Raw genomic sequence first — 13063 nt, 5'->3', positions numbered from 1 at the left:
AAAAATTGTTCAGATTGGACCGCTTTAGCATGTAGCTGCCATACAAACTGACCGATTAAATTCAATTCCTTGCACGAAAAACCTTTTCATTTGACGCTATAACTTCACGAAATTTAGTATAGATTACTCTTCAAGGTAACGGAACAATCTCCGAAAAAATTGTGCAAATCGGACTATTATACCATATAAACTATAATGGTATAAGGCTGCCTTAAAAACTGACCGATCAAAATCGAGTTCTGGTATAAAAACTTTTTTTTTGTGAAGAATATTATAGCTGCAATGCAGCCTGAGTTAACGTTGTTTTTGTTTTTCCATATATTTAGAACTTCCATTAGTATTTGTATAGAAGTGCATATAAATTAAATTAAATTGCTTATAATTAACAAAAAAAACAAGCAAATAAAAAAAACAATTTTAATAGTTGACATACTTGAATAAAAAAAATTATAAAACCAAAAATAAAAGCGCATAATAGAAAAGTTGGGAAACTAGTTCGGCTTAAAATAGCAGAAAGAAGAAAGTAAACTGTACGCTTCAATGCTAACGGCAATGGCAATGCCAACAACTTTATAATTTTCCATATCATTTACAAGCACTTAAGCAAGTGCGCACACACGCTGCCGCGAATCCACCAATGTATATAGTTATTTAAGTATTCAACAACAACAACAACTTTGCTTTCCACCCACCAACCCTCGACCATCAGCCAACGCTGACCACTTGCCATTGATGGATCCACTTACCTACAAACATGTACAAGTATACACACACACCCCTTAGACGCCTGATAATTATCAGACTCATGGGCGCAATGTATGATTTTGATTTCTACAGCGATGACGCATGCGCAGAGTTTGGGAAGTGTAATGCCTGTCTTCATTAACCGTTACTAATAACACGATGCAGTGCCAATCGATACGTATCGGCGACGCGACTGGCAAGCAAACATACATAACATAGCACAGCACCACATAGCATAGCATCGCATATACATATGTATGTACATGCAGTTCCGTTACGTTTTAAATGCATTTGAAAATTGCATGTAAGACTAAAAGTATGATTTTAATTTCTGTGTTTCTGTGCCAGCGTTTAGCGGCTGTATTGTGTGTTGCAGCGTGTTGTGACGGTTCAGCGCCGTTCGATTCGAAAGTGGTTTCGATTTTATGTATTTTATGTGCAAACATCTTTCTTTTCTTCTTTCTCGCGATCAGTTGTAGCAACACCTGTTGTTGTTGTGGTTTTATAAAACGCAGTTAATTTGCGATTGCGGTATACGATTGAAAGCGCGGGCAGTTATTTTGATTCGAATTCCGTTGCTCTTGCGCTTAACGATTTCTGTGCAGTTTTCAAGCGTTTTTTTTTTGTGTTTTTATTACATTTTCTTGCGTCGCCTGCTCATCTATCAAAATTGTTGAATGTTGCCAGTCTTTGTTGTTGTTGTTTTGGTTGTTGCTGCGCGTTTTAAATCTTTTTGTTTTTGTTATCTTATATTTATCTCTAATACAGTTGCAAGTACCGCTAATTTGCGGTTATTTTTATTTAACGAAAATCCTCTTGATTTTCCATTTTATTTTTAAAAGAAAAAGTGAAAAGTGAAAACGCATATTTACCACTTTGTTTATAATGGATTTGACGCTGGTTGACCGGCTTCCACTTGCCACAATGCGGCGCAGCGAAAGAAGCAGCCATAAAATTGGCACAAAGCGCAGTTTCTTGCAACGTTGGTTAAATAGTGCGTTTCTACTTGCATTTTGCATACTAAATCAAACTCGAACTAGTTTTACCGTTAGTTTTTGGCGATTTTGAATGAAGTGGGTTTTGATTTCGTTTGGGTCTTTTTGGACTCAGCCAAAGTTGCTAAGATGGATACCACTGGTCAAGAAGAGGAAAATCTGACAACAAATTCTATTCGATTACTTTTCAGAATTCGAAATTTTTTTAGCACGATTTGCGGACTAACTGGGCTTTTCGGTTTTAGAAAGGTAAACCACTTCGAAAATATTTTTAGATTCTTAAACAAATAAGAAAAATCTTTAATTTAAGATATAGTGAGTGATATGCATCTATAAATAGATTATAACCTAGTCATAATATACTCCATAATATGAGCATTGACAATGGCAACATTCTATGAGACCACTTTTAGGCAGCTGGGCAAATTGGAACGTTTGGAACAAACAGCTTGAGAAAAATTTAACGGTATTTGGTACTTTGTAGCCAATTCGAAGCACAAAAAGATCGTGGCGCCGTTGTGGACTTATCTATACTTTCTGAGATGGTCATAAAGCGTATAAATCCGTCTTATTCAGAAAATGATTTCTCGAATGTCATTTTTTTCATCTCGAGGCTTGCGATCTGCATTCATATGAATATATTGACTTACTTGTTTTTTTTATATTTGTAACTTAAAACAAGAAAGCAGATATTATGTACACCTGTTGATTTTTTTCCAGTCCCTACTCAATAAAAAACATACATATATGCGTATATTTATACATGTTCGCATTGCAAATATTTATTTCGTAGGAGTTAAAATTCATTTGTCAAGCTTCGAATTCTGTCAGCAAAAACTTAGCAGCACACCTGTATAATTAAAATAGATATATATGACCATATATATATGAATATTTATAATATATATATATATTTGTTTTTTTTTTGTCAGCTGGTTGACTTTTTACAATTTTCACAACGACCACGCATTTGGGTCACATCACGTTGATCGGCAGCTGACACGTCGTGTCTTACAAGTGACATAATAAATATAAAACATTATAGAGAAAATTTAAGTTCAAATGAATTATTAGAAATTTCACCAATCTACGCACAGGTATAAAGTTTGCAGAGAAAAAATATTCCGAAGCCGACACCATAAATAAAATTTGAGGCAGATTGACAAAAAAAAACACTTTCACGTAATTTTATACAAATATTTATTATCGCCTTCAAAATATGATCCTTTAACGCCAATACAAGCATGACAACGCCTAATCCTATTTTCCACACACTTTTTGTAAGCCTCGACTGGGATGGCCTTCAGTTCCTTCAGCGAGTTTTTCAGACTCGGCTGATTTTTGGATTTTCGGTGCGCCATTCGCTACATTTTTGGGCAGTTTCAACGTCATAGTCATAAACCCACGACTCGTCACCAGTAATGAAGCGTTAATTTATAATTGTGGGGTCCTCCGCTACGTTGTCAAGCATCTCTTTTGTGACCTTCACTCGACGTCGTTTTTGCCAAAGATTCAAGTTTTTTGGCACGAGTCTATCAGTGACATACCCAAAACATTATCCAAAATATGTTAAATAGATCTATAAGAGATGTTGACATATTCCGCTGTTGTCATCAAAGCGACGTCATTAACAGAGGTGAATGGACAACTCGCAAAAGGCAAAAAGCCTAGTATTCTCTGTAAGATAACTGTTGAGCAGTGTACATTCTATACTGGAACTAATTTTTTTGCAACAAAAATTGTTGACCGACTTTGTGGGCACTACCTCACTGGGGTATGAAAATGCTTATCAAAAAATTTATTTTTAGGGAAGGAGTGGTTCAGAGACAAAGGCTCTTGAGCCAGCAATATTTTTTTTTTTTGGTTCATATACATGCATACATACTTGTATATCATATATTATACTTACTAAGTAAAATAAGCAATAAAATTTTATCAATAATATTATTCGTGAAATTGCTGTGATATCGTTCAATATTAAGAGATATTTTTTTACCTCAGCTCTCTTTAGATACTTGTGTCAAAAACCCAAATGCGCTTGTTACCCCAAGGCCTACAATCACTAAGACAACTTTATTTTAGTACAAAATCCGTAATCTCTTCCAAGGCATTGACTTTAGAGATATTAGCAACAATATTGCAACTAGTACACACTATAATTGGGCTTATACAGGGTCATTTACAAGCATACTTGCCTTTCCTCACACTAAAAACACGAAAAAACGTTAACTTTGGTTGCATTGAAGCAATAATACCCTTCACAAATACAAAGGTCCCTTACAAGAACTTTATTCTGAACGTTCAATTTCTATGGCAGCTATGTGATATAGTGATCTGATCTGACCAATTTCTGCGGAGAATGATTTGTTGCCTTAAGCGATAACTTATGCGTAATTTCGTGAATATTCTTTGTCAAATGAAAGAGTTTTCTATACAAACACTTGATTCCGATTATTCTGTTTGTATGGCAGCTATATGCTATAATGGTCTGATATCGGCCATTCCGACAAATGAGCAGCTTCCTTGTGAGAAAAGGACAGATGCAAAATTTCAGATCGATAGCTTAAAAACTGAGGGACTAGTTTGTATATATACAGACAGACGGACAGACGAACAGACGGACGGACATGGCTATTTAACATTAGTTAATATAATAATAATAAAATACTATAATACTATATTAATATTATATCGATTATAAAATGAATTCCATTTAGTTCTGTTTTGAAAATCCTCATATTGAATATTAAGTTATTTTTAGTTTAAGGGTTCCCTACATTGGCTAATGGATTTCGTAAAAGGCAAAAAAGTGAACTCTTAATACCGTTTGAATTTTTACAATAAAAACATTTTTTTACGTGGTAGCATCGAAGTCCCCGAACTACCAAATGATAGTCATGAACTAAACCCACTATATAATATGTTTTTCAATCATTTCTAACAAATGGCTGGGCCAAATCTGTCATCACATGTCACCACATGTCCAAACTGTCAAACACTATTTACAATCATAAGAAACCTTGATATACAAATTTGCTATTAAACACACCCTAATATTTATAAAATAGGTAATATACATATTCTATTTACAAAAATAAGCGGATTTCCTAAAGTTTAAACCTTATATTCTCACTTGAACCCTCTGTGATTTGGCACTCAAATCCAACTACCCGCTCTAATTAAAACAAAAGTAAAAAATTAACAAAAAATATTTAAAATACACATTCTCACTGAAACACCCTGTAATTACGGTACGTGCAGATTGAAATTTAAACCCCCAATTTGTAGCAGAAAGTTCGCACAAGCACACAAAACATTGCACAAAAACAATGCGCCCGAAGCGCACTTGTTGCCGACGCCACGTTTTTGAGTCAGCGCCTGACAACACACAGCGCCTCCAAACAAAAGCAAAATCACGGCAATAATTTCAAAGTGTGTACAAAATTTTACACACATAATATTTTGTGGCCGTATCCTTACCACTTTTCACTTGAGCATGCATTTTTTTCGTATTTTTTTTTTCTTGACAACCTCGTCATCATTTAAGAATTGTTATGACGATCGTGGCAGTGATCGCTGATCGCATACTAATAAAGGAAATGTTGCTGATGCACATATTCAACTTAGCCGGCAATGCTATGCATTTACTCTAGAAATATACAAACTCCTCGTACAACATTCTATAGCCTTTTACAGGCTGATAGCGCAACGCGCCATTAAGCGATCTCCCGGCTGGCTTTGTGCGGCGCATTTATGACTTTACAAATTGTTTCGGTTATGGGTCACGAATTATTTTTCGTTTAAATTTCCGTTTTTCACCCTCTCTGTTCATTCTTGGTTGCATCTTGCGAACGCTGTGAATGGCGTTGGCGCACTTTAGCCATATTCCATATTTTTTCCCAACCCGTTACCAGGGCCAGGCGTATGGCCTAATACGAGTATTATGAGTGAGCTTTTAAAATTCTTATTGCCTTTGCGCACATGTACCAGGCAAACGATCGCATTCGCGTGCACGCTTTGTTTGTACAGAAATTTGTTTTTGGGTTATTGGCGCTATTCAAAGTTGATCTCCGCTGATCTTTGGCTACCTTCCAGTCATACACATTTTACGCTATTTGTTGTTGTTTATGTGTTTTTCATTTCTTTGTACCTTGACTTGAGTTTCAATGTTCTCTTTTTCTTTTCCATTTTTTGTGTTTACAAATTTCTTGTTGCCGCTGCCCGTTTGTATCGTTTTGGTTTACGGGCCGCCTTTCATTGAACAAGAGTTTTCTTTCTGCCTTTGTATGAAAGAGTGTGTGTGTTTGCTGATCTGTTATTTGTTCGATTACTGATTGCTGCTACAAATTTAATGAATTGCCCTTGAGGTGATCGGTGTACTGAGAACGGTGAAGTTAGTCAATGTTAAAAGTCCTTACATTTGTTGTTCTTGGCTATGGATCGAGTTCGCGTAAGGGTTTCGTGAGCAATTTAACATATAGAAAATGTTAAAATTCAGGCTCAATAGAATTGATATCTCTATAACTATGGAAAACATATGAAATTTGTACAGATACTCCATCGGTAGATATGGCTCATATTGAACTATAATTTTTGGCTTGTAAGAAGAGCTAGAGCTGAAAAGGTCAAATGATCTTCGAGCGCAAGCAGTGGAGTTAGACCTTAAAAAGATCCGTTTATAAATTTCATAGCTGTCAAACGATTTCTTCGTAAGATATAATATATAATATAAGTATAGAGATTTTGGTATTTGGAAAAAAAATTGATAAAAACGGGTTTAACTATTTTTTTTTTTTTTGTTTGAAAAGAAGAACGTTGCTGATACCAGAAATAGGCTAATTTGGGCTCTAGGCCAGGTGAAACGAATATTCGTAAGTCGTTGACTAAATTTATAGACCATTTGAGCACTGAAGGCTAAGAACGAAGTGGATGTCCAATAGATGCTCTTACAGATAAAAAAACAAAAAGAATCAAAAAAAATCCACAAAATAACGAATTGATATTCTAACTATCTCAAAAACGGAAAGACAAGCAGCTATCATATACCAACGTTTCAGAAAGAAAAAAGTGCTATTTCATCAAGACAATACAACATGTCACAAATCAATGTAAGCAATGGCAAACTATTACTCCAACTGTATTCTCCAGACCCGATGCCGAAACGAACGCTTTCCAATCTCAGATCGCAAAAGAAAAATTGCTGGAAAACATTTTTTCAACAGAAATTAGAGAGGTAATCGCCGAAACTGAGATTTGTTCTACAAAAATCAAAAAGTTGGAAGATCGGTCCAATCGGTGTATCGCTATAGTTGGAAACTATGATATAAAGTTTTCAGCCTGCTTTGTATATTCAAGTAGAAAAACACAAAACGCAAATAGGGAATAGAATGTTCCAGCGAATTATCGATAAATATTTGTGGTTTTCAAGGGATAGAATGCTCTAGCTATATTTTTTATCATTATTTTTATATATTATTTTATATCATTTCAAGATAGGGTCAAACATTTTTTTAAATTATTTATTTTTGAAAGAAAGTTTCGTATATGTCTCCCTAATACCAAGTATAATATATTGATTGTGATTATTAGTCAAACAAGACGACAGATACATTATAAAACGTCTTATAAATACGATACGAGCCAATGGAAACATTTGATTTGATGAGTATGTATTTGCAAAAAAATCATATTTCAATTTCGATTTCCTTTCTTTCGGAAAATTCTAAAATGTTTCTATAAAATATATATTTTTCTGTAAAGTAAGACAATGTACTCAAGATCGCGCTAATTTTTAACAATTTTTTTTCTCAGTAGATGGTATACTTTTCCTATACGATTTAAATATTATATCAAAAATCGATCTTTCATTTTATTCTCGGAAAATTTTAGTTTGATTCGAGAAAGACTTTCAGAGAGATGAGCGTATTTGTAAGAATGTTTTTACTTCGTGTAATCGGCTTTCAAACTTTAAATTCGTTTTTCTCGAAATGCTATTTTCAAGGGCGGTGAGTAAATTTTCTTCAAAACGGTTGGAACGATCAACTTGGAATTTTAACTCGACTCTCTAGATATATTTATCAGGTAATGATCGATCGAAAGAGATTTTTGATAATACATTTTTTCATTAAAAATATTTTTTTTTGGAAAGTAAAAAATCAAATTTTTTACTACATATTCGATCATTACCTGTATTAATCCATAGTTTAAATCCATTTTTTTGCTTTTTGAATTTGGGATAATTTTAAGCATAAAAATCTTTCTCAACGCCCGACACCCTTTTTGAAGGTTTCCGGAGATCGGTTAGGAGATCAAGAGAATGCAAAATTTTTCTAAACTAATTAACGATTTTTAAAGTCCATTAAATTTTGTAAGCATATAGCTGCCATACAAACTGAACAATCGGAGTCAAGTACTTGTATGAGAAACTTTTTTATTTGACGTAAAGTCAATAATGCAATCTCCGAAGAAATTGTATAGATCGGATGACTATAGCATATAGTTGCCATATTAACTGAGCGATCGGAGTAAAGTGCTTATTGCGAACTAACAATAAATAATTGCCTCTGCTTATGGTACTATACACATATTTTTTAATATCTCAGCTTCGGAATCGAGAAAGTGGATAATTATAATTTTAATTTCTGGCGCAGTCGGTAGACTTCACCGCTTTGAATGCAGTTTAAGTAAATACCCTTTTCAATGTGCCTCTATTTAAGCAATTTCAATCAACTAGGTTAAACTTTGCCACAGAAATACACAAAGCTTAACCACACCAACAAAAAACTCCTTTTAATAAAATTCCATACAAACAAAGCTGTTCTGCACTATTTTGTAACCAACGCTTCGCTAATGAAAAGCTTTCCCTTGAGACAGCTCAAATCAGCAACAAACCACCCACTAATTAAAAACAAATCTAGCGAAAAAATTAGGCTGCTAATTAGCTAATAACGACCGCTTGACCACGGGGGCGTATGAGCTTACCTTTCCTACCACTACCACACACATACACATGCACATAAACTGAATTTATTTACAAGTTTCAGCAGCTGACAGCATTTTAATTGTGCTTATCAATTCAAAGTCACGCTGCCGACTACAAAAGCTACTTACAACCACACACACACACGCAACGCTGGCTTGCCGATTTCTGCCAGTGTTGGCAACACTGCGTGCGGCCTTGATTACTTAATTAAATGCCAACAATCACGGCGCATTAAGTAGCTGAGTGGCGGTGGAGTAAGCCACAATTACCAGCATGAATGCATTAATAACAGCAACAAAAGCAGAGAGGAAAAAATTAAATAGACAAAAACAATAACAATAACAACCACAACCAACGCCTACAGCAGCACATTGCCGGCATGGGTGCTGGCAACGGCTGCCAGCTAATGCTAGTAACAACAACAACAACAATAACACTTTATCAACAATGCTGAAATTGTTGCTGTTGCTTTGTTGGCGCAAGCACCACATGCACAACAAAGCGTATCAACTTTAATCAATCAGCAACATAATACGGTGAGCCACATGCTGCCAACAACAACAACAAACATGCATAGGTATAGAGCAGAGCGTCAAATAACAATTGCTGCCACGAGGCGTTGTTGCAACTCATGCACACATACGCAGACAGGCAGTGGATAACAGAGCAGAACGGTGTACGAAAATCTATGTGCACTGGGGAGCACTAACGTTCGTCTGCATTTATCTATGCATGTATATATATGTATATATATGTGTGTGTGTGTTTGCACATTGCGTGGGTAACTGGATATCGCCTGGCAGCCGCAACGATCACCATTGTTGCCAACAATAAATTATGCCACAACAAGCTAGCAATTGCAGCGATTTCACAGTACTTACAGCCGGCAGCAACAACAACAATAGCAGCAAAGACCACTGGAGCAGCAAATATATGTGGCAAGCAGGCAACAACAAAAATTGTGGCAGTGAATATATATGTGGCAAGCATGCAACCATAATGCCGCCAATTGCAACTAGTTGCCGTGTGGCATGTGGTATGCGGCAAGTGGCAAGCGACTGTGAAATGCGAGCGACGCGACGCGCTGCGGCCATAAAAAGTTCAAAGCAGTCAAAATGTAACGCAAACGCGAACGTCAACATTGGCACTTAGAATGCGGCTGCCAGACACACACAAACTTAGATACTTTAAAAAACAAAAACTAAAAAAACAAGTCCAAGCACCGAAGCTATAATACCTTTCACAAATAAAAAAGTTTTACTTACAAGAATTTCATTTGGATCGTTCAGTTGGTATGGCAGTTATATGCTATCACTATAGTGGTCTGATCTAAAAATTTTTTTTGGATATTTTACTGTTATCATAAATAATAATCCATACCCAATTTCCTGAAGATATCTTGTCAAATAAAAAGGTTTTCCATACAAGAACTTGATTTTAATCGGTCTGTTTGTATCACAGCTATATGCTATAGTAGCCCGATCTCAACCATTTCTTCAAAAGTTATACCAATACCTTGGATAATAATCCATGTCGAATTTCGGGAGGATATCTTGTCAAATAAAAAGGTTTTCTATACAATAACTTGATTTTTATCGGTCGGTTTCTATGGCAGATATATCTTATTGTGGTGAGCTGTCGGCGATTCCGACAAAAAATCATATTCTTGAGGAGAAAAGAACATGTGCAAAATTTGTGATCGATATCTCAAAAACTGTGACAGACAGACAGACGAATATGGCTAAATCGACTCAGTTCCTCAAGTTAATCATTTATATATATATATATATTTTAGAGGGTCTCCGGCGTGTCCTTCTGGGTTTCTTTGCCACAAACATCGTGGCAAACTTAATACACCCTGTTCAGGGTATAAAATTATAAAGGCTTAAGACAGACGTAAAGGCAGTGACCGAGACCCTCGCCTGGAGTGTGTGCCGCATGTTTGGCCGCATGACTATACTTTTACACACACACACATACATAGATGTGTATATTAATGCGTGCATAGGTTCGCCACATATTATTATTGTTGTTGTTTTAGTTGTTGTAGTTTGGTTTTGAATTTGTTGCTTGCGCTGCTGGCAATAGTGGCATGCAACAACAAGCTATTTAGCTGTATTACTCCGCAACGTTCAACTGCAGTGCAGCGTATTTAACTGTAATGTGAATATGTATGTGAGTGTGTGTGACATGCGCTTATATGCGCTTATAGCTGTGGAAAATTTAAGTGCATCGCTTTAAATTGTATATCAAATTTAACATATTCATTTGCCTAGTGAATGTGGCATGTCGCATGTGCGCCCAACTCACAAGCACACCCACACATAAGCACACTAAAATTAAGCCTCACTCCCGCTCAGTCGCCACTGTTGTTTCGTCACACTGCACACGTCTGCTCGCATTCGCATAATCACTAGTTGGTAACCCCAACTGTTTGGCTGCCACTGTTGCTACAACAACAACAACAGCAACTCCTATTTAACTTAACTTCTCATTCACTTTGCCTCACTTTACGTCAAAGTGGGTTAAGATCATTAAAATTCGTTGCAATTTCAAGTATGCCGTGTTGTTGTACAAAAACACTATTTTGTTGTTGCTTTAAGTAGCTGTGCTGGTTAGTAGGTGAATACTGCAACAATGAAAAGTCAACGCGAGGGGGGCAAGAACGGTCTTCGCCAGGAGTGAGCGCTCTCAAGTATGCACTCATTAAACTCAATGAGAATTCTCTGCCTGCTGCCTGCTGCCGGCAACTTACTCCGCTGTCAGTTTGGCAAATTAGCAGTATAATAGTCGCATCTTAAAGCCACTTGCATAAATGCGACTAAATAATTGCAAGTCTACGAGTGTGTTTGTGTGTTAACATGCAACGTCAAGTGCATTTCTGTAATTTTTCGGAGCAAGTGTAGATATAGTCAAGCTCAAATATTTCATAATTGCCGTAAGGTAAGTCAAGCCGAATTTATAAGGAAGCAGGAAATTCAGATGTTTGCAGAGTAAGTGCCTAATAGCCTTGGCGAATAAACAATACAACTGCTGAAGCGTGCTCTTTCCGAGATCTCTCACTTGGAAATAGACAACAGTAATCTGTTGTATATGATAATTTGAAAAGTTTGCCTTAAAGTGTGCATCTCAACGCCAAATCCCAAAGCTGTACACGAAAATTTCAAGCCCATATATACAGTGTTAATTTAATGAAAGGAGTTAGAATGTGGAAGCTAGAAGGCATTTGATCGCTCTCTTTCCCAAGGCTGAATAGTCAATAGATGCTTTATGGAGTTTTTTTCAAGACGTGACTGGAGATAAAATAATCAGGGGTCATAAGCGTAGGCGTAAATCATCGTATCTGTCGTTTTCGTTTATCAAACTCGGTATTTTCGAAGAGAGAATACTGAGGGCAGAAAAGGAAGATATGGCCCTACTGAATAATTATCATACGGATACTACAGTAATAACATTAATGTTTGTTAAATAATGTAGTATGGTATTAGGCTCACTGACGACCGCGTCATTATCACAGCGACAAGCTGGGCATGGAACGAGCTAATGAGTTGGATAAGGTCAGATATTTCTTATTAAATTCGTTAAAGCTTGCAGAATGTAAGGAACAATTAGGAGAGAACTTAACTTGAATTAGAACAACTAGCTCAAAACAGATGGATAGATGGATTGACAATAACAAGTCTTTGGCTTCTAAGAAGTATGCTTAAACATACAGACAAGTCGTAAGATGAAGAAAATAACGGAAGCCTAAAATTGCCATCCAGAAAATGCAGAAGAACACACCAAGTAATTTCAACGATGAATTGTTTTAGTAGAAAGCTCTAGCAATATGAGAGAAATTTATGTAAACACAATTAAGTGTAAAAATCAGAGCAAACTTTCTAACAATCTTTTAATCGGTTAAGAATCATATAAATTATGTGAATATTTATTTCTTTAACCAAAAATAGACCTTTTTGAAGTTTTTTCTTATAAGTTAGACATATTTTAGTGTACAAATATGTAAATATGTACAATACATAAAGGCAAAAGTCGTTGTTGAAAATTAATAATATATATATGATATACTTGTACTATAATATATGCATACACATAAATATGATTTAAAAAGACTTCTTGAAGAGGCTTCTGTTGACGAGTTTTTATACTAAATCATCTTCCTTCTTCTCATTTTCAGATTCATTGACATTGCGCACAGCTCCAAAATGTGGAGCCCTCAAAAAGGTCCTACACGATTGTGGGACCTTAGATTTAGTCATATATTTATATTACATTTAATGGTGAGTAAAGTAAATATCTCATAAAAATGTACATTTCATTTATTATACTATATATGTACATA

General features: G+C 35.6%; 1 protein-coding gene across 1 annotated transcript in view; it reads left to right on the top strand.

Annotated features, from left to right (window-relative positions):
• Positions 1-13063, top strand: part of m (miniature) — a 55801-nt gene that overhangs the window by 27652 nt on the left and 15086 nt on the right. The window contains exon 3 of the mRNA XM_036376186.2: positions 12899-13001. Coding sequence (XP_036232079.2) covers positions 12927-13001 — 75 coding nt within the window. The 5' untranslated portion in view covers positions 12899-12926. The remainder of the gene's footprint in view (positions 1-12898; positions 13002-13063) is intronic.

The sequence above is a fragment of the Bactrocera oleae genome, chromosome 5 (assembly GCF_042242935.1).
Source record: "Bactrocera oleae isolate idBacOlea1 chromosome 5, idBacOlea1, whole genome shotgun sequence".
Lineage (NCBI taxonomy): Eukaryota > Metazoa > Arthropoda > Insecta > Diptera > Tephritidae > Bactrocera > Bactrocera oleae.
This window is presented reverse-complemented; position numbering and strand designations above follow the sequence as displayed.